Raw genomic sequence first — 23,368 nt, forward strand, 5'->3', positions numbered from 1 at the left:
GAGCCCGGTGCTGCGCGGGAAAGAATCCAACAACTTCGCAGCCCGTCCCGGCTGGACGCGACCGGGAGTGCAGCCGCCGGTTCCCCTCGGTGCCGCCTCTGCCCAGCGTTTGCTTTGGCTGGGCTTCCACCTGCGCGGGGACGGCGCTCGGAGGGTCCTCGCCCTCGACCCGCCTACCTGGTGGGTAAACACTAAACGATTCATTCCTTACAGGCCGCACACTGCCGAGTCGCCCATTTCCCAGCCTGTTTGAAATTCACCATCCCAGCGCCTCTTTCTCAAATGATGGGAGAATGTTTGTTGAGTGAAAATTCCCACTTGAACCCCTCTTGCCTCTCTCCCAACACATCGTGTGGGGGAGTTAATTGCTTCCCCTCCCTCTCTTCTCGCAACCCTTAACTCCCACCTGACAGAGCCATTTCTCTGGGAATCCGTGTATTTCTTCAACCTGGTCCCTAGAGAAGCGGGAGGAGCTCACGCACAGGTGGAGAGAGGAACCCCTGGGCAACGGTGCAGTAGTGTCCGTCCGGGGCGCTTACCTTCTTCTCCAGCTCCGTGAGTGGAAGTGGTCCTCTACATTCTGGAAACCTAGGCACAGAGGGGTTCGGTAACTTGTCCAAGGCCATATAGCTAGCTGTGAGGGCACTGAAATCCGAGCCGGCTTTCGCAGGCCAGGGCTTTACCCCTGACACCGCGATTCCTTTCTCGATAGTTCTTCATCTGCCCTTCATCCACCCACCCATGCATGCCTGCATCCGTCCATCCATCCTGCCTGCCTTGCTGCGGGAGGCACAGTGCTAGGTGCTGCTGATGGAGTGGCTTGGTAACAGACCTACCTTGAAAACACTTTGGGAACAAGATATTCAAGAGAAGTAAATGGAAGGGTCTGTGTAGGCAGAGAAGATAGAATTGAATGTGGGATACTTAGTTTGAGCTAGAAGGAATTCTGATGGAGGAGAATGAAATTTTTGGGTCTTATTCCCAAGATTGAAACTGACTTTGGAACATGGGTCAAACTACTTATCACTTCTTAGATTCCTTGTCTGCAAATAATAATGTTCATACTTACTGTGGACCAGCCCCTATTCTAAGCACTTGACATATGCTAGCTCATTTAAGCTTCATGAGTGAGGCGGGTACTAGTTTTTTATTCTTATTTTATTGAGGAAACTGAGGCCCAAAGAGGTTTGTAACTTGGGTAGGGTCACACAGCTAGCAGGTGACAGTATCAGGATTGGGGTTTGGAGTCTGCTCATGATCCCTGTGCTGTAGCTGAAACTCTAAGACTGGGTAGGGTGTTTCACTATGATTCCTGCTTTGTGTCTCTCCTGGACTGCTTTAAAATGCACTCAGAGCCCTCGATGTTCCCAGACTCCGCCGTGTCTGCGAATCATTTCTGGAGCTTTCAAAGCATCAAACTCCGACCACAGCCTCCTATTCAGAATCTTCAGGAAATGCTCAGTTTAATGTTTCCCACATAGCATCTGTTCAGTGCCTTCAGTGGCAGGAAGCTCACCACCTCACATTTTATTGTGGGAAGAGCTAGTTCTCTGCTGTAAATTACCTCCTTGTGACTTATATCTTGGTCTCAGTTCCCGTTTGTCCCAGCAGGTGTGGCTAAGCCTTTTGTATCAAAGGTTGCTTTGAGAGAAAAAGGCTGGTTTTGGGTGTTTCTTCCGCAGGGACTCGAGCCGCACTGGGGAGAACACATAAACACTGGATATTTCCCCCTCTATCCTTTTCTTTAACCTGAACAGACCAGGAACACATGCAGAGGTGTTCCTGGATCTCTCATGTTTTTGTAACCCTTTTGTCCTGAGGACAAAACCGAATCAGGAGAACTATTACGGTTTTGAAAGAGGAATCAGTGGTACTGTATTTGACAAGAAGATGGAGTATGTTTTCCTTGTGGAAAAGGTCTGGGGCGTTCGTGGCTGCAATAGAAGGGAATCTTAGTGAGTGTGGTCTTGCTCACTTACAGGAACGGTGAGCCTTGGCCCTCCTTTCCCTGGGGGAGGAAATCCTTAAAAATCCTTAAATTTCTTAAGAAATGTGCAAAATGGGGGGAAAAAACCCAAACCAAAACAAATAGAATATCATGGCCTTGCTGGAGAAACCCCCTCCTCCAAGCAGGCTTCTTTGTAGCTACATGAAGGGAGAATTTTTTTCCAACAGCTGTGTTGGTGGCTTGATAGTCTTCCATCCCTCCTCATTTTAGTTCTGCTGGTCACTCTGCATTTGTGCACTCCATGTTGTAATATTTTTATGTTTTAAAAATAATACAAATAATAACTCATTCTCAAACAATATAGAAGTGAAGTGAAATGTAGACGTGCCATCACCATCCTCCCTACTGCCACTCAGAAGAGGGAAGGTTAAGTTTGATAATACCATTCTAAGGTTTGTTTTTCTTTTCTATAGATTTACATAATACATACATATACGTATGTTTTAAATATGCAAATGATCTTACTATACTTTTTGTGCAGCTTGCTTTTTCACTTTCCAAGTCTTAGAGACGTTTCCATTGTCTCTATGTACCTCTTTTGTTAATGGCTACATGTTGTTCTTCTTTTGTGTGTGTGAGATGGTCTAACTCTGTCACACAGGCAGAAGTACAGTGTCATGATCATGGTTCACTGCAACCTCGACCTTCTGGGCTCAAGTGATCCTCCCACCTCAGCCTCCTGAGAAGCTGGGACTACAGGCACATGCCACCACACCTGACTTTTTTTGTTTTTATTTCTTTTTTTTTTTTGTACTTTTTGTAAAGATTGGGTCTCTCCATGATGCCCAGACTGGTCTTGAACTTCTGGGCTCAAGCAGTCCATCTGCCTTGGCCTCCCAAAGTGCTGGGACTATAGGCGTGAGCCACTGCGCCTGGCCAGCTACATGTTATTCTAAAGTGGAAACAGAATGTAATTTATCCATCCTTTCCTGTATTGATGGACACTCAGCATTAGCAACATTGCTTCAGGGCAGATCACACATTCATCTTCCTGCTCAAGTGTGAGTATTTCTGTGGAAGAGAATCCGAGGAGAGGTATTCTTGTTTCAAAGGGTTTGCCCATTTTTCCACTTGATAGATACAAAGTGAAAGGTAAAGATGTAACTTAATTTTTTTTGTAAAGTTTAAGACAACTGATCCAATAGCATTTATTTAATAATTCGTCTTTTTCCAACTCATTTGAAATTCTGTTTTTATCATTAACTAAATTCCTGATTGTGAAAGGGTCTGTATCAGGACTCTATTCTGTTTCATTGATCTTTTTTTTTTTTTTGTCTTTTCCTATACCAGTATCACTCTGAGTTAACTACCGTAGCTTTATAATGTTTTAAAAAATCTTGTAGCATATATTTGTACTTTGAAAAATAACTTTTTTATAAGTCACATACATTTTCTATTTACAAATAGCCTGTCAAGTTTAATACAATTCTATTTTTAATTAAGATTTTATTGAGTTTATAATTGTTAGCAATTTTTAATGCTTTAATGTCAACTTTGATATGAGCTCCAAGCTTTAAGGAAGCTGTGTCATGTGAACTTTGGGTAATGACTTACCTGATTTCAAATACTGGCTTCACATCAGATTAACTGGGTCGCTTTGGATAAGTTACTTTTAAACTTTCTTATCCTTAATTTCCTCCTTTGTGAATGGGAATAATAATATAATCCTTTTCTTAGCACTGTTGCGAGGATTCAATTAATAAATGCATGTAAGTCACTTAGCAAAGCATCTTGTAGAGAGTTAGTATCTAATACATCCTAGCTGGGATCTTTTTCATATTTATATCTTACTCATAGTTTTGCAGAGTGCCCTACTGGTAATAGGAACCAGTAAATAATTTCCTTTATTTACTGATAGTATCCTAAGAGACAAAAATATATCATATATTTTAAATATAGTAGTGTTTCTCAAACTTCACTGTGCATATGAATCACCTGAGGAGATTGTCTAAATGCAGACTCAAGAGATCTAAGGTCTGGCCTGAGATTTTGCATTTCTGACAAGCTACCAGGTAGTCTTTATACTGCTGGTCTTTTGTCCACACTTTGGGTATACAGTCTTGCACTACTATTTAAAGTTATGCTGCTAGTGATAGTACTTCTTATTTGTAATGAATGTGATTGACAGGGTTTGTAAATTTATTTCTTTTAAAATTACATGCTAAAGAACTAAATTATAGTTGTTTTCTTTTCTTCCTTCTTCCTTCCCTCCCTTCATTTTTGTTGAAAGAAGGAGGGTTGGTGAGATCGCTAAATAGAATACCTGGCTGTGTTCTTAGATCTGGAATCATTGAGACAGTTAACCATCTGAATTATTTTAAACTGTTGACTTAAGATGAAGACAGTCACATAAAATATATGCAGCCCGAATATGACATTTAATGTCAACTAAAGAAAAGCACAATTGTAAGTGGTTCTGCAAATAGAAAATATAGGACATGAAGAATACTTGGGAAAATGTAAGACAAAATAATTCTCAGAAAACAGTGATTGAGGTTCCATTGTTCATGTGTATGCCAGCTTTTGAGAAGATGTGTATCAACAGAAGTTATGCTTTCTTGTGAGTAAATTTTTCATACACCATGTTATTTCTTGGTCACCTCTTTCTGCTTTCAGCCTCCCTAATGGGGGATTTTGAGCAAGTTTACTTCATATATATACTTCAGGGTGCCTGTCTGTCAGCAGGGGATGGTAGTATGATTTTTCTACTCAGCACATTGGCTACTTTTTGCATTTGGAAATGGATCTTTAAACTATCTACACTCTCTCAGAACCTAAGAGGTTACATTTTCTGTACAGAAACACATGGCATCCTCCCAGGTTGATCTAGTATGTAAAAACTGTCAGCCTTTTTCAAGTCTGTTCAATACCATGGGTTGGATTGGAAACATAAACACTGTCAACTAGTTTATTCGTGTTGGGATATATGGTTTCAAGTGTGGAAATAAGGAAATTGTCACTTGCACAAGACTGAGCTTAATATGTTTAAAACATGCACACACACACGTTTTAAGGAATGCTTAATGTTGCAGAATTGTATAACTTGAAATGAGTTATCTATAATTTCTCTTATTCTGGCCACCTCCCTCCCTCCATCTCAGCTCTAAATTTATAACTTAGTAAGTGGGTGTGTCTTTTGGGGCCAGTTTGGATCCCTCAAGTAGAAGACAGCAAGGCAGAAACACATATGCAGGAGATTTACTGGGGGAAGGACTTGTAAGGGGAAAGGGAGTAACGGTAGGCACAGAGCCTTCAGACCCAGTGCAGGTGTGATGCCTGTGGAAGGAGAGGGAGAGGAAGGAAGGTGGGAAGGAGTTGCTTCCAGCTGCAGCTATTGGCTGGGAGCAGCCTGGGGTGTGTGAATGTTCAGCAGATCTGAAAGGGCAGTGTCTGAAGGCTGTCAGTCATCTGTGCTCTCTTGAAGGGAGCACCGAGGGGCACAGCTGCATACTGCCACATTTCTCTTTCAGAGATGTTATTAGGTGTATACTGTTTTGAAACTGACTTATTCACTGATGTGGTTTGGCTGTGTCCCCACCCAAATCTCATCTTGAATTGTAGCTCCCATAATTCCCTCATGTTGTGGGAGGAACCCAGTAGGAGATAAATTAATGATGGGGCAGTTTCCCCCATACTGTTCTCATGGTAGTGAATAAGTCTCACAAGATCTGATGATTTTATAAGGGGAAACCACTTTCACTTGGCTCTCATTCTTCTCTTGTCTGCCGCCATGTGAAATGTGCCTTTCCCCTTCCACCATGACTGTGAGACCTCCCCAACCACGTGGAACTGTGAGTCCATTAAACCTCTTTCTTTTGTAAATTGCCCAGTCTCTGGTATGTTTTTATCAGCAGTGTAAAAACAAGCTAATACATTCACTCAGTATTTTAGAATATTTTTCCATGTCAGCGTATGGATCTAGTTCATTCTTTTTAACAGTTGCGTGACGTTCCTTTGTAGAAATGCACCATAATTATTTTTCAGTTCCTTTTTAAAGGCTCTTGAATTTTCATTTTTTCCCTCATGTACACAGTTCTATAAGAGTCTTTAAATACATGTGCATACAATATATAAGGTGATTCTATCTGTCTTATCTATCATCTGTAGGGCAAAATTTCAGCAATACAATTATAGAATTATTTCTGGATCAACAGAAATACACATAGAATTTTAGTAGATGTGGTCAAATGGACCTCTGTAAAGTTGTATGCTTTGATCATTAGTGAGTCACAATGTTTACTTCTGTAAACTCTTACTAGTGTGAGGCATTAAGACCTTTTTAAACATTACCAATTGGATACTACATAGACATCCGCAGACATATACACACACAATTGTCTTTAATTCTTAGTGATCTTGCCAATTTTTTTGTCAGGGAGGGTGATATTGTATTTCCCTTTTTTCATGAATTATGTATTCATGTTTTTCTAGAGTTGTTTACCTGTTTTTACTTATTTCTAAGAACTCTTTGTATGTGAGGGATAACTCTTTGTGATACATATTGAAACTATTGTTTTCATTTAAAGCACTAAAATGTTTCAGTGTTTATTAATCAGTATAGCTATCTTTATCTTTCTTCACCCTCCCCCTACAATCCTTATCTTTTTTGCTTATGGGTTTTATATCATGCCTAACAGATAATAAAACTATTTACCTAGGATTTATTCTAGTAATTTTAACGCTTTTATTTCTTGCATTGATATCTTTGTTCATCTGAAATTTATTTTGCTGAAGGAAGTGAGGCAATAGCCATAATAATAAAATTAACATTAACTTGATTTGCTATATGTAGGTTCTCATAAGCCTGTTTAATCCTCATGCCAGTGCTATAAGGTAAGTTATTTTATTCTTCTCCTTCTGTAGAGAAGGAAATTGAAACCTAGAGGGGTTAAATGACTTGTCATTGGCCATATGGTTTTTAAGTACCGAAACAGGAATTTGACCCTAAGCATTTTATGTCAGAGTCCATGGTACTTAATTATTAATATTCCAGCTTCCTTTTCCCACAAGCCTCCAGGCTATTGTTCTAGTACCATTTCGGGGAATGATTTATGTTTTCTCAAAAGTGATTTAAAATATCACCTTTAGCATATGTACATATATTTTGGATTCAGAATACCCTTGGATTCATGTTTTTCATTTTTTTATTTGGCTTCATTTACCTCTTAGAGACACAGCTTTCATCCTAGCCGATGTCACAAATTCCAGAAATCTTGAACTCAATGTTGCTTTTTTAAAAAATCAGTTATTCATGAGCTAATTCAATTTTATAAATCAGGATTTGCCTTATAACTCTGGTGGAAACACTTAACCATTATCCAGTGGACAGATTCAAGAGGTGGGGTGTGGGGGATGGATGTGAAAGGAGAAATGCTCAAAGCTTCCCATGACTGTAGCTTCTGATTGTGGAGCTTTGAGGAGGAAGGGAATTGGAGTGAACACTTGTAAGTAATCAACCCTATGCTGTAAGGTAGAGGCCTCTTCAAAGCGGCTCTCAAATATAACAGGCAGTACTCTTAAAAAAAAAAAAAAAAAAAAAAAAAAAACAAAGATAACCGAGCTTGAGAATCATGGAGAACCTGCAAGAAGTAGCATTCAACTCTTTGTGCTGCTGCACAGGACTCATAGATGCATATACCCAGGCACAAGACCTCCAAGAATAGCTTCTTCCTTTAAAATGGCATTTGCATAAGACATCATCAGGTCACCCAGCCAGTTTTGAAGAGTTTGGCAATACACCCACGTTCTTCGGAAGTGTATAACTCTTATCATGCTGCTTCTCATGGGTGTTATTTGTGGTAAGGAAACTTCCCAGGAATATTTGACAGAACAAGAAGTGTGGTGAGGAAGGGCAGACTAAAATCCATTTTAAAAGTTGTGTTTCATTAGGCATGTGATATTTTTCTGAGGGATTTTCATAAGCATCTTTATTGAGAATGAGATTTTGCAAAGAGACAAGATTTGAATAAGAAGTTTTACAAAATCAATGGGTAATTTTTCTTCCCTTCTTTTGCCCTGCAGAGAAGGAAAGTCAATGCAAGATTTATAAATTAGGCAATATTTGACAATAGTAAAAGTAGAAAGGCCTGAACAGGAATCTGTTTTCATTAAAATAAGATTTAAAGCAAAGAAGAGAGAACGTGAGAAAATTAGTACCCATTTTTATTCATTTACCAAATACTTACTGAATAGCAACTGTGTTCTGGGACTGATAGACAATGGGGAATAAGATCCAGGCCTGCCTGCAAGTGGCTCATAGTCTGGTTGGGAATGATGGAGACCTGAAAAGGAGAGAGAAATGAAGAACAGATTTGGGGAAAGGACCAAGTAGTGGGGATGAAGCAGGAAGTATTTTTTCCCTTTCTGAATTCTGCTGCTTCACACTTCCCTGACTTCCTTTTCTCACTGAAAGTTGGAAGGAGCAATGCTCCTCACTGACAGTTGTGGAGAAAGCTGACCGGGTGGATGAGAGGGCCGACTGCCTTTCCTGTGTCAGAAGCAGAGCTGCAGAGGAGACACCACCAAGGTTGTCCCGGCCAGAGCAACAGTGAGACTGTGCCAGGGCTGCAGGGCTGTGCAGATTGCTCACCCCCACCACACAGCCCTCATCCTTCAGGTGAGCTAGGAAAGCCTGGCCCCATCTTGGATTTTCACTTGATCTGCAGGAGGGGCCACAGTAGAGGGTGTGGAGCAGCCCAGAGCTTCATGGGCAGACCTCCTCTCTTTTCTGTCTGTACTTCTGGTTTGGTGATGGTCTACTCCCATGGGTTTAAGTACTATGTGTAAGGACGGAGGATGCCTGAATGTATATGCCTACACCAGGACCACTCCCAGACCTCCAAACTGTGTATCCAGCTAGCTGCCTGACGTCTTTTCCTGGAGATGAAATAAGCATCTTGAACTTAACATGTGACAAACTGAACTCTTGATAGAGACCACCAGGTCTGTTCCTCCCACACTCCTTTGCTTCTCTATAAACGGTAATTACATTCTTCTAGGGGCTCTGGTCAAAACTCCTGTAGCCATCCATGATGTGTCACCACCCCTATCCTATCAGCTCTATCTTTAAAATCACTCCCAAATTCCATCTACTGCTCACTGCTTCCACGACTGTCACCTGCTCTGAGACCCTCATCATTCTTGTCTGGACCATTGCACTAACGCCCCTAACCTCCACTGCCACCGCCACACCGCCCCCCGCGACCTGTTGTCCATCATTTCACTGTTGTCTCTTCAGTCTCTCATCCTTGCCGGCTTCTGTTCAATGTAAGCCAGACCGCATTACTCCTCTGCTTAAAATCTACAGTGGCTCCCATCTGGCTCAGAGCAGAAGCCCAGGTTCTTCCCACGTTTTGCCTGCTCTGTTCTGCCTGTCTGCATGCCCTCTAATGTCTTCTTTGGCCCTCACCAGCTTGCTTGCTCACTCCTCTCTAGCCACACCTGGCTCCCCCTTGTTTCCTGAATCCTCCAAGCAGCCCCCCCACCTCAGGATCTTTGCAGAGTTTTCTCCCTCACTTGTGGGCTTTTTGTTGTGTTAGTCAGGGTCCCATCAGGAAACATTTGGCACACTTGGGACAAGATAACTTGAGGAGGATTTATTTACAAGGTATAGAGTTGGGGACTTATTGGGTCTTGGAAGCAGCCAACTTGGAATCATTGGTGTCTGTGTTTTTTCACACAGCGTCAGCCATGAGGAAGCCTGTTCCTCTGGCATTTACTAAAGAAGCTCCACAGTGTCTCTGCAATGTTCTTCCTGGTGTTGACTCCTGTTCTGCACTTTTTGATAAACTATTGATTTTAGCAGAAAGTTTTTGGATAGTAGCTAGGACTCATCTTCCTTCTATTTGTGGTCCTCAGGTGGCCTGGGGCCTGAAACACAGGGGGTGGCGTTGTCCAGTCCCACAGCTGGAAATAATAATCACTTTGCTCATGCATAGGCAGTGACTACTGTGTCCTACTCGCCCCTGCCCAACATGTGTCAACTGATGACAGAAAAAACAGGGAATCTGAGCGCTGAAGCTAAGCTTCTAGGATTCATAGCCCGACGTATGTGAGAGACAGTACAAAGGGCAGGAATTCCAGACAAGACTATCCTGTGATGTTTTATTTTTAGTTTTAGAGATAGGCTCAGACACCCAGGCTGGAATGTAGTGGTGTGATCATGGCTCACTGCACCCTTGAACTCCCAAATACAAGGGATGCACCTGACTCAGCCTCCCTTGAAACTGGGACTGTGGGCACATGCCACCATGCCCAGGTAATCTTAATTTTTATTTGTAGAGATGGATCTTGCTATGTTGCCCACTCTGGTCTGGAACTCCTGGCCTGAAGCAATCCTCCAGCCTCGGCCTCCCAAAATGCTGGGATTACAGGCATAAGCCATCATGCCTGGCCCAGAAAAGACTATGTTGATGATTCTCAAAGGCTCTTCTGTGGTACCCAAACCATAGAAATACATCTTTTGTGAATACTCATGTCTTTCCATTGTGTTGTTTGACAGCTTTTATTCTCTAATTTCTGCTTACCCTTAAATGGCAAGTGGCTTCTAATTTTTAGTCTTAAGTTTTTCTGCCCCATAACCTGAATTTTTTGTGACATGTAAAATACTCGATATTCTAGGAAAATGTCAAAATTTTAGAAACATTTTAAATAGTCCTTTTCAAAAACATTTGGCAACATGCACATCACTCTCTGAATCATCTGCCTTTAAATTTATGAGGGATATTTTAAATTGCAAAGTGAGTGTCAGACATTTTGGTGGATTTTGCTTTGACTTCTCCTTGGTTATGACTAGAAATTATTTCCTCTAGAATTAGTTTTCCTCCTGGCTTTAATATTCCGTTGTAATACAAACTCATTTGAAGTTTTATTTAAAATTGACATAATAATTATACATATTTGTGGGGTACAGTTGTGATGTTTCAGTGTATGTATACATTGTATAATGATCAAAGTAATTAGCATATTCAAAAGTTTAAACATTTATCATTTCTTTCTAATAACATTTAAAATTCTCTCTTCTACCTACCTTATTTTTATTTTTATTTTTATTCTTTTCTTGAGATGGAGTCTCGCTCTGTCACCCAGGCTGGAGTGCAATGGCGCCATCTTGGCTTGCTGCAACTGCTGCCTCCTAGGTTCAAGCAATTCTCCTGCTTCAGCCTCCTGAGTAGCTGGGACTATGGATGCGTGCCACCATACCTGGCTAATTTTTGTGTTTTTAGTAGAGATGGGGTTTTACCATGTTGCCCAGGCTGGTCTCGAACTCCTGACCTCAGGTGATCCACCCACCTTAGCCTCCCAAAGTGCTGGGATTACAGGCATGAGCCACCATGCCCAACATCTTCTAGTTATCTTTTAAAAAATTGTATATATAATAATTGTACATATTTAGGAGGTCTATGTGATATTTTGATACATGCATAAAATGCATAGTAATTAAATCAGGGTCTTTAGGATATCTATCGCCTGAAACATTTATCATTTCTTTGTGTTGGGGAAATTGTTTCCTTTAGCAATTTTGAAATACACAGTATGTTGTTAGCTATAATCACCCTGTGGTGCTATGGAACACTAGCCCTTGTTCCTCCAGTCTAACTGCATGTTTGTGCCTGTTGACTGCCCCCTTCCTAACCCTTTTCAGCCTCAGGTAACCATCATTCTAACTTCTATTTCCATGAGATCCACTTTTTTTTTTTTCTTTTTTAGCTCCCACATATGAGTGAGAACATGTGATATTTTGCTTTCTGTGCCTGGCTTATTTCACTTAACATAATGACCTTGAGTTCTATCTATCCATGTTGCTGCAAATGACAGGATTTCATTCCTTTTTATGGCTGAATTGTATTCCACTGTGTATATATACCACATTTTCTTTATCACTCGTCCATTGAACGACACAGGTTAATTCCGTATCTTTGCTATTGTGAATAGTGCTGCAATAAACATGGCGGTGCAGGTATCCCTTTGATATACTTATTTCTTTTTCTTTGAATAAATACCTAGTAGTGGGATTGCTAGATTGTATGGTAGTTCTATTTTTAGTTTTTTGAGAGACCTCCATACTGTTTTCTATAATGACTATTCTAATTTACATTCCCAGCAACAGTGTATGAGTTCCCTTTTCTCTGCATCATTGCCAGCATTTGTTATTTTTGCCTTTTTGATACTAGCCATTCTAACTGGAGTAAGATGACATCTCACTGTGGTTTTGATTTGCATTTCCTTGATGATTATTGATGTTGGGCATTTTTGCCATATACATGTAGGCCATTTGTATGTCTTCTTTTGATAAAAGTCTGTTTGGAACATTTGTCCACTTTTTAATGGGATTTTTGTTGTTATTGTTGAGCTGTTTGAGTTCCTTGCATATTCTGGATATTAGTTCCTAGTCAGATGAATAGTTTGCAAATATTTGCTCTCATTCTGCAGGTTTTCTCTTCACTCTGTTGATTGTTTCCTTTGCTGTGGAGAGACATTTTAATTTGATATAGTTCTATTTATCTGTGTTTGTTTTTGTTTCCTGTGCTTTTGAAGTCTTAGTGATAAAACGGTTGCCTTGACCAATATTCTGAAGTGTTTCTGCTATGTTTTTTTCTAGTATTTTTATAGTTTAGGTATTATGTTTAAGTGTATAATCCATTTGGAGTTTTTGTCTATGATGAGAAATAGGGATCTAGTTTCACTCTACTGCATTGCTATCCAGTTTTCCCACCACCATTTATTGAAGAGTGTGTCCTTTCCCCAATGTATGTTCTTGGAACCTTGGTTGAAAATCATTTGGCTGTAAAAATGTGAATTTATTTCTGGGTTCTCTGTTCTCATAAATTGGTCTATGTGTCTGTTTTTATACCAATATCATGCTGTTTGGGTTACTGTAGTTTTGTAGTATATTTTGAAGGCAGGTGTTGTGAGGTCTCAGCGTTGTTCTTTTTGCTCAGGATTGCTTTGGCTATTTGAGATCTTTTGTGATTTCATATGAATTTTAGAATTGTTTTTCCTATGTCTATGAAAAATGTCATTGAGGTTTTGATAGGGATTGCATTAAATCTGTAGATTGCTTTGGGTGATCTGGTCATTTTAACAATACTATTTCTTCCAATTTATGAGAATGGATTTGTTTGTGTTTTCTCCAGTTTCTTTCATTAGTGTTTTGTAGCTTTCCTTCAGCGTCTTTCACCTCCATGGTTAAATTTATTTTTAGGTTTTTTGGTGTATCTATTGTAAATGGAATTGCTTTCTTGATTTCTTTTTTAATCAGTTTGTTCTTAGTGTAGAGAAACACTACTAGTTTTTCTATGTTGATTTTGTATTCTACAACTTTACTGAATTCATTTATCAGTTCTAATAATTTTTTTGTGGAGTCTTTAGGTTTTTTATATACAAGATCATGACATCTGTGAATGGATGCCTTTTATTTTTCTCCTGCCTGATTGCTTTAGCTAAGACTTCCAGTACTATGTTGAATAAGAGTTGTAAAATTGGGCATCCTTTTCTCATTCCAATTCTGAGAGAAAATATTTTGCTTTTCGCAATTCAGTATGATGTTAGCTTTGGGTTTGACATATGTGGCCTTTATTATGATGAGGGTCGTTTCTTCTATGCCTAGTTTGTTGAGAGTTTTTATCATGAAGGAATGTTGAATTTTATCAAATGCCTTTTCTGCATCTATTGAGATGATCATATGGTTTTTGTCCTTCATTTTTTTTTTGATGTAATGTATCACATTTATTGATTTGCATAGGTTGAACCATTCCTGCATCCCTGGAATAAATCCGACTTGATCCATGGTGTATTATCTTTTTGATGTGTTGTTGGATTCTATTTGCCTAGTATTTTATTGAGGATTTTTGCATCTATGTTCATCAGGGATATTGGCCTATATTTTTCTTTTTTTGTGTGTCCTTGTCTGGCTTTGGTGTCAGGGTAATGCGAGCCTTGTAGAATTAGAGAGAATTCCCTCTTCTTTAATGTTTTTTAATACTTTGTGGAGAATTGGTGTTACTTCTTCTCAGTAAGTTTGGTAGAATTAAGCAGTAAAGCCATCTGGTGCTGGACTTTCTTTATTAAGTGACTTTTATTACTGATTCTATCTCACTACTTCTCATTGGTCTGTTCAGATTTTCTATTTATTTCTGGTTCAATCTTGGTAGATTGTGTGTCCAGGAATTTGTCCATTTCCTCTTTGTTTTCTAATTTGTTAGCATACGGTTGTTCATAATAGTCTCTGATGATTCTTTGTATTTTTGTGTTATCAGTTGTTATGTCTGCTTTCCCTTTTCTGATTTTGTTTATTTGGATCTTCTTCTTTTTTTCTTGGCTAATCTAGCTAGAGGTTTACCAATTTTGTTTACCTTTTTAAAAAAACAGCTTTTGTTTCATTGATCTTTTATGTTATGTTTTTAGTCTCTATTTCATTTAGTTCTGCTCTTTATTTTGTTCTACTAATTTTGGGTTTGCTTATTTTTGCTTTTCAGGTTCCTTGAGATGCATCATTTGGTTATTTATTTGAATTTTTTTCACTTTTTTGATATAGATATTTAATGTTATAAACCCCTCATAACACTTTTTGCATTATCTTATAGGTTTTGACATGATGTGTTTCCATTTTCATTTGTTCCAGGACTTTTTTTTTTTTTTGAGATGGAGTCTCGCTCTTGTCCCCCAGGCTGGAGTGCAATGTTGTGATCTCGGCTCACTGCAACCTCCGCCTCCTGGGATCAAGCGATTCTCCTGCCTCAGCCTCCTGAGTAGCCTCCTGAGTAGTCACCCACCACCATGCTTGGCTACTTTTTGTATTTTTAGTAGAGATGGGGTTTCACCATGTTGGTCAGGCTAGTCTCGAACTCCTGACTTCAGGTGATCTGTCCACCTCAGCCTCCCAGAGTGCTGGGATTACAGGCATGATCAGGAATTTTTTATGTCCTTAACTAATTCATTGACCCAGTGGTCCTTCAGGAGCCATTTTTCCAAAGAAAATTTCCAAAGTTTATCCTGTTACTGAATTCTAGTTTTATTCTGTTGTGGTTTGAGGAAACACTTGATATGATTTTGGTTTTTAAAAAGTTGAGATGGCTAGGCATGGTGGCTCATGCCTGTAATCCCAGCAGTTTGGGAGGCTGAGGTGGGCAGATCATGGGGTCAAGCAATCAAGACCATCTTGAGAACATGATGATACCCCATCTCTACTAAAAATACAAATATTAGCTTGACATGGTGGCATGTGACTGTAGTCCCAGCTACTTGGGAGGCTGAGGCAAGAGAATCGTGTGAATCCAGGAGGCAGAGGTTAAAGTGAGCTGAGATCGCGTCACTGCACTCCAGCCTGGCAACAGAGCGAGACTGTCTTAAAAAAAAAAAAAAATTAGTTGAGACTTGTTTTGTGGTCTAAAATATGGTCTGTTTTTGATAATATTCCATGTGCTGATGAGAAGAATGTGTATTTTGCAGCTGTTGGATAAAATAATCTGTAAATGTCTGTTAGGTCCATTAGGTCTAAAGTACAGTTTAAAATCAGTGTTTCTTTGTTAATTTTCTGTCTAAATGATCTGTCCAATGCTGAGAGAGGGATATCAAAATCCCCAAATATGGCCGGGTGCGGTGGCTCACCCCTGTAATCCCAGCACTTTGGGAGGCCAAGGCGGGCGGATCATGAGGTCAGGAGATTGAGACCATCCTGGCTAACAAGGTGAAACCCCGCCTCTACTAAAAATACAAAAAATGGCCGGGCGCGGTGGCTCAAGCCTGTAATCCCAGCACTTTGGGAGGCCGAGACGGGCGGATCACGAGGTCAGGAGATCGAGACCATCCTGGCTAACAAGGTGAAACCCCGCCTCTACTAAAAATACAAAAACAAAATTAGCTCGGTGTGGTGGCATGCACCTGTAGTCCCAGCTACTCGGGAGGCTGAGGCAGGAGAATGGCGTAAACCCGGGAGGCGGAGCTTGCAGTGAGCCGAGATCCCGCCACTGCACTCCAGCCTGGGCGACAGAGCTAGACTCCCTCTCAAAAAAAAAAAAAAAAAGAAATTATTGTATTAGAGTCTATCTTTCCCTTTAGATTTAGTTTTAGTAATGTTTGCTTTGTTATAAATCTGGATACTCTGGTGTTGGGTTCACATATATTTGGTATTTTTTATATCTTCTTGCTGAATTGAGCCCTTTATTATTATGTAACAACTTTCTTTTTGTCTTTCTCTGGTTCTTAACATCTGTTTTATCTAAACATAGGTACTCTCACTTGCTTTTGATTTCAATTGGCATAGAATATCTTTTCCTATCCCTTCACTTTCAGTCTATATGTGTCTGTACTGGTAAAGTTTGTTTGTTGTAAGCAGCCTGTGATTGGGTCATTTTTTAAATCCTTTCAACCTACATCTTTCAAGTGGGGAATTTAATCCATTTACATTACATTCGAGGTTCTTACTGATTCGTGAAGACTTATTCCTGTATTTTGTTAACTGTTTTTTGGTTGTTTTTTATATCCTTTGGTCTTTTCTTTCTCTCTTATTGTTCATCATTGCAGTTTGGTGGTTTTCTGCAGTGGATATATCTGAGTCGTTGCTCTTTCTCATTTGCATGTCTGTTCTGCCAATTAGTTTTATATTTTCATGTGTTTTCATGATGGTAGATATCATCCTTTCACTTCCAGATATACGATTCCCTTAAGCATTTCTTGTAGGGCTGGTGTAGAGGGGATAAATTCCTTTAGTTTTTGCTTATCTTGGAAAGACTATTTCTCCTTCATTTTTGAAGGATAGCTTTACTGAATACAGTATTCTTGCCTGAAGTTTTTTTCTTTCTTTCAGCATTTAGAATATACCAGCCCATTCTCTCCTGACCTTTAAGTTTTCTACTAAGAAATCCATTGTTAGTTTGATGGAGTTTTCCTTATATATGACTTGATGCTTTTCTCTTTCTTTTTAAAAAATTATCTCCCTGTCTTTGACTTTTGACTGTCTGACTTTTTTGGGGTTGAATATCTTTCGGGATCTCTGAGCTTTCTGTATCAGATGTCTATATCTCTTGCAAGACTTGGGAAGTTTTCAGCTATTATTTTGTTAAATAGATTTTCAATGCCATTGCCCATGTCTTTTCCTTATGGAACACCAGAAATTTGAGTATTTGGTCACCTTGTGATGTCTCATATGTCATGTAGGTATTCTTCCTTCATTTAAGTTCTCTCTATCTGTCTGTATCTCTCTCTTTCTCTCTCTCTGTGTCTCTTTTATGACTGAGTTATTTCAAAAGACCTATATACAAGTTCAGAAATTCTAGTCTGCTAATGAAGCTCTTGATTGTATTTTTTTATTTCAATTATTGAATTATTCAAGTACAGGGCTTCTGTTTGGTTCCTTTTAATGATATCTGTTTTGTTGATTTTCTCATTCAGATATGAATTGTCCTGATTTCTTTGAATTGTTTATGTTATATTGTATCTCTCTGAGTTTCTTTAATATCATTACTTTGAATTCTTTTTCAGACGTTTCATAGATTTCTTTTTCATTGGAATCTGTTGCTGGAGAATTATTATGTTCCTTTGGAGGTATCACGTTTCCTTGCTTTTTCATGTTTCTTGTGTCCTTACATTGCTATCTGAGCATCTGGTGAAAGAGTTGTTGTTTGTAATTTTATGGATTTGCTTTCATAGGGAAAAATTTTTTTCCTATAGCTCTATCAATTGTGTTGGTTGGGTAGAGAGAGTGCTTAGGTTTTGATTCTGGCTGAACACAGTAGTGTAGTCTCTGTATGATATAGTTTGCTATAATCAGCATTAGTAGTGTCTGTGAATTCTTTGGTGGCTTAGTCTACTGTTGTTAGTGGAAGCTGTGGTGAGACAGGCTGGTTGTTGAGCCCCACTGGTGGTGGTGGCACCGGGCCTCGTGTGTCGGTCCTTGGGCCCCCACATGCCCACCTGATGTACACAAGCACCAGTGGTAGTGGGGTTGGATGGGCCAGTCCTTGGGCCTCCATGTGTCTTTCTTGGGTGTCAGCAGTGGCAGTGGTAGGCTAGGTAGGCAGACAGATCTTCTGGCTCTTGGGCAGTATGTGTGGTGTTGGTAATGGTAGTTGTGGCAGGTCAGCCCTCAGGGCCCCAGTCAGCACATCAGTGCTGGTGGTGGCTGTGATGGGTTGTGGCAGGCCAGTTCCCAGACTCCAGGTAGTGTATGCAGGTGGGTTCTGGTGGCAGTGATGATGACAGGCTCATGCTCAGGCTTCCAGGAGGCAGGTGCAGATGCTGGTGGTGTTAGACTGGGCATGTTAATCCCCAGGCTCCTGGATGATATATGTGGGCACCCGCAGGCTGGGTAGGGTGGGGGGGAGCTGTCGTCAGGACTCCAGAAAGTGTGAGTGGCTGCCACAGGTGGTGGGGCAAGGCAGATCAATTCCCAGGCCCCCGCTTCATGTGTGCAGGCACTAGTGAGGGTGGTGCTGGGCGTGGCAAGCCTGTCTCAGACCTCCGGATGTTGTGCATGAATGCTAGCTGTGGTAGATGGGGCAACTTGATCCCCAGGGCGCCGGACAATGCACTCAGGCAGTGCTAGTGACAGTGGTTGGTGGGGTGGACTGGTCCCCAGACCTCCTAAAAGTACATGCAGGTGGGTGGCAGCTGTGATGCTGGAGGTGGGGGATGGGTTAGAGTTGCTGTCAGTAACAGTGATCCCAAGTAACGGACTCTCAGGCTTTTGGGAGCACATGCTTTGGCTTCTTTTGTTCTGAGGGTAGCTTCCCCAGTGTGCTGTACCAGTTGTTCCCCAGGATGTAGACTGAGTGAGGTAGAGTGCTGGGGACACAGCCACACTGCTGGGTCCAGTCAGCATTACAACACCATAGCCCTCTGAATGGATATTGGGTGATGTCAGCAGGGCTGCAGGAATGTGGAGAGCAGGGTCTGTTGGCCCCAGCACAGGATGTAGTCTAATGAGGGCTGGGCTCTCAACATGGTCCTGTGCTGTTGAGAGGAAGGGGGCAGGGACCCCACACGCACTCCCTCTCTGGAGCAATGCCATCACACAGATTCCAGACAGCTCCGTATGCTAGTCTCAGGGCTGGCAAGGGTGGAGGGACTATCTTGTGGCTAGGATTACAGGAGTGCACAGTAGTGATACAAACCACTGGGGATCTCTCACTTAACTTTTCCTGGCGCTAGAGAGTTTCTTCTGGCTCTGAGCCAATCCTGGCTGGGTCATCTGCTTTACCTCTCTCTCCTTCTCAGGGGTTCTCTGTCACTTCCCTGCTGAATTCCAGTGGTCTCTCTTCGATGCTCTATTCAACATGTGATTATCTACTCGCTGTACTGGTCCTTTTAAGAGGAGGTGAGTGCCAGGTGCCTCTAGCCAGCCATCTTGAAGCCCCTCCCTCAGTGTTTTCTATTTGAAGTTTTAAGTAGAGATTTTGGAGAAGTATGAATGACATGTTTGCCAAAAATAGAAAGTAGTGGAAAGAGGTGCTTAAAGGAATATAAACAAAACCTGTTCTTTGCAGATTTTTGCCTCTGTTTGCAATTGGGCTTACCTATAGACAGGTCTGACCACCCTAGAATAATTTGTTCATGTGGTTTAACCCTCTTCTAGTCTTCACGGTTGTTCCCATTTACCTGTAAAATATTATTTTTAAAAATAGAGGACATAGGCAATAAGAGTTGATTATCTGGTTTACTGAATTGCTGGCTTTTGATAAAATCCAGGTGGCTGGACAGAGGCAAAAATTGTTTTCAAATTAATTGTTTCATTGTTGCCCTCTGCTGAGTCAGAGTTTGAAGGAGAAAAGTGAAATTCAGTGCTTCCCCTGACTAACACATTTGTTATTAAATTAAGAACGTATTAACCTTTTTGAGGTCATCCAGCCTTATTCTTGATGTCCACAGATTTTCCCGTGGTCAGAGTACCTGATGAATCACTGAAGCTCTTTGGGTCTTTACAATTCTTTTCTAAGGAAAGGAAAACCGGAAATTATTTGGAATAATGAAAAACTGACTGTCTCTTGGGAGAATATGCTAACCTAGGTTAAATTTTAATGAGGGAGATAGGGAAGAATGGAGATGCTCTCACCTCCAAGTAATTAATTTAAATTTAGCTTTCTTGAGACTATTGTATTTGGAGATAGGGAAGAATGGAGATGCCCTCATCTCCAAGTAATTAATTTAAATTTAGCTCTCTTGAGACTATTGTATTTGTTCTCTTTCTAATCAGATTTTGTTGTCCATATTTAACTCTTGTTTCTCTGCTTGACCTTTCTTTACCAATCTCTGCTTGGTCTGAATGAATTGGTTGATCAGTTATCCATTGCCACCAAGCATCAGTGGCACATGGCAATAAGCATTTATTGCTCTTTTACCTAAGGTCAGCTGCCCTTGTCTGGGGTTGGCTGGCTGCTGGCTGATCTAGGCTGGTCTCAGCTAGAGCAGCTGAGGTGGCCCTCTGTGTTTCATGGGTTGCTCATTCTCCTTCTGGTTCCAGTAGGTGATATGGTTTGGCTGTGGCCCCACCCAAATCTCAACTTGAATTGTATATCCCAGAATTCCCACATGTTGTTGGAGGGACCCAGTGGGAGGTAATTGAATCATGGGGGCTGGTCTTTCCTGTGCTGTTCTCCTGATGGTCAATAAGTCTCATGAGATCTGATGGGCTTATCAAGGGTTTCCACTTTTGCTTCTTACTTATTTTCTCTTGCCGCCACCATATAAGAAGTACCTTTCACCTCCTGCCATGATTCTGAGGCCTCCCCAGCCATGTGGAACTGTAAGTCCAATTAAACCTCTTTTTCTTCACAGTCTCAGGTAGGTCTTTATCAGCAGCATGAAAACAGACTAATATAGTAGGGTATCCCATAAATACTCTTTTCATGTCAAAGGTAGAAACACAAAAGAGCAGGTAGAAACTGGCACACCATCCTACCTGGCACACTATCACTTGTGCCTTATTTATGGACCTAAGAAGGTCCCATGGGGCAGGGAAATATACTCTTCCTATTTTGGGGGGGGACTGTAATGTAACATGACAAGAGACATGGATACAGGGAAGGGAGAAATATGGGAGCCTTTAATGCCTCATCTACCACAATTGGCTCAAAGAAACCTACCAGGATTGAAAATTAAATAAAATTTTCCTTCTTTGTAATTTATATTTTTCAGAAAACCAGAACTGATGGCTCTATTTGTAGTCTTTCAGACAACATTCTTCTTAACATTGCTGTCCTTGAGGACTTACCAGAGTGAAGGTAAGATGTGGAAGGAACAGTAAAGACAAAAATCGTGTTGGGAATTGAAGTCATTGTGCTTTGAGAAAAAGTTAAACAGTTCTTTTTTCTTTGAGAATTACTTAAAGTTCATGAGTATCTCCCATGAGAAGATTTGTCAATCTCTCTAAGCAGTGGTTGCTTTAGTCTTGGCCTCTCTCATCTTGATGGCTCTCTTAATAAGCCACCCCTTGGCCCTGACTTCCTGGTCAATACACTGGTCCTCAGTGCAGTTGTAAATAGACTTAATCCCTTAGAAATTCATGATGGATATATTTTATCAGACCATCATCAGAGCAGTTCTTTCTGTACCTTGCTGAGAAAAGACACTGGATATACCACATCAGTGTTGACCGCTAGGTTAGTACAAGTTTTTATGTCTCTCAACTATGTTCATTGAGAAGCTGTTAGCTTAGTAAAATATGAGTAAAAGCAATGAAAATACGAACCAATAGAAACTCTTTCAAGTCTCTGCAAGACAATATGCTAAATGCTGAAATGTTGTTTATAGATAAATAATATTTGTCACTTAGCTACTCCCCAAGGGAAGGTATTTTGAGATAAATTAACTTTATAAATAAAATCAATAAGAATTTAATACTTCTAAAATATTTATTGATACCCTATTACTTTGAACTCGTTTAGAAGTAGATCTTAGACTTGAGAGAGTTTCTATTGGTTCATACTTTTTTGTACCTTTCATCTGTATTTTACAAAGCTTTACATTTTCCTCTTCCTGTATTTATTCTTTGCTGTGCTCTTCTTTTGTTTTATTTTTTGTCTTTTTTTTTTTTTCTTCCTTTTTGTGGAGAACGGGGTCTCACTATATTACCCAGGCAGGTCTCGAACTCCTGGGCTCAAGCTATCCTCCCGCCTCTGCCTCCTTGAGAGCTGGGATTACAGGCGTGAGCCGCGGCACCTGGCTTTTTTTTTTTTTTTTTGAGACAGAGTCTCGCTCTGTTGCCCAGACTGGAGTGCAGTGGCCAGATCTCAGCTCACTGCAAGCTCCGCCTCCCAGGTTTACGCCATTCTCCTGCCTCAGCCTCCCGAGTAGCTGGGACTACAGGCGCCTGTCACCACGCCCGACTAGTTTTTTGTATTTTTTTAGTAGAGACGGGGCCAGGATGGTCTCAATCTCCTGACCTCGTGATCCGCCCGCCTCGGCCTCCCAAAGTGCTGGGATTACAGGCTCGAGCCACTGCGCCCGGCCTGCTGTACTTTTCTTTTAAAGGAGAGTACAGGTGTTTGCTCCTAGTAATTACTCATGCAGTTCCTGTCCATGGATTCATGAAAATTATCTTTGCAGGGAATATGCATAGAATTTCTCATCTTCCTTGAAACTCCATGAAAAGATACTTGAAAAAGAAAAGGAAACATTGTTCTGATAATTGCTCAATTCTCTGTCTGGCATTCCTTTCATCTGGATTTATTTATATTAGGTCCAGGGTATATGGGAAGACGCTACTATGCTGCTTCTTTTGGCATCTTAAAAACCATAGTTTGATGTTAGTCTCTTCTAATCTGGGACCGAAAAGTGGGAAATAGGACTTCTCATTTGTAGGATGTATACCTCTCGCTCACTCTATCTTACTTGCTAAAATCTAAGCACAGTGCAACTGGACTGAGTGGTCAAACCATATAATAAGAATGATTTTCAAACAGACCCACTGCCCCACCTCCAGGTGTAACTGAAATGCAGGTTCAGTTGCTTGCAGCTTGCAGAGTCCAGTTAAAATGAGCAAGGTCTGGTATAAAAAAAGAAAAACAACTTTTTATTCCAAAGCTAACTTAGGGTATTGAGTACAGGCTTTCCTCTTTAAGGGGACTGCTTTGTTTTTGGAGTAGAGAGTGGGCACTTTTCAAGCAGGGGGCCTATGCAGTGGCAGAAGTGAGCAGATAGGGATCTGCATACTCACTTTAGTACCTTATCTACTGGTTAGTTGAGTTGGCATCCTTTTTTTAATTTTTAAATTTTTTTAATTTTTTTGATTTTTATTATTATGCTTTAAGTTCTAGGGTACATGTGCATAATGTGCAGGTTTGTTACATATGTATACTTGTGCCATGTTGGTGTGCTGCACCCATCAACTCGTCAGCACCCAGCAACTCGTCATTTACATCAGGT

The 23,368-nt window shown here is 40.6% G+C and overlaps 1 protein-coding gene across 1 annotated transcript in view; it reads left to right on the top strand.

Moving 5' to 3' along the window:
- The window catches only part of OSMR (oncostatin M receptor), a 94,892-nt gene continuing 71,524 nt past the window's right edge, over window positions 1-23,368 (top strand). The window contains exons 1-2 of the mRNA XM_011944396.1: window positions 1-180; window positions 21,140-21,225. Of these exons, the coding sequence (XP_011799786.1) occupies window positions 21,153-21,225 (73 nt within the window). The 5' untranslated portion in view covers window positions 1-180; window positions 21,140-21,152. The remainder of the gene's footprint in view (window positions 181-21,139; window positions 21,226-23,368) is intronic.

This window comes from Colobus angolensis, unplaced genomic scaffold, assembly GCF_000951035.1.
Source record: "Colobus angolensis palliatus isolate OR3802 unplaced genomic scaffold, Cang.pa_1.0 Scaffold230, whole genome shotgun sequence".
Classification (NCBI taxonomy): domain Eukaryota; kingdom Metazoa; phylum Chordata; class Mammalia; order Primates; family Cercopithecidae; genus Colobus; species Colobus angolensis.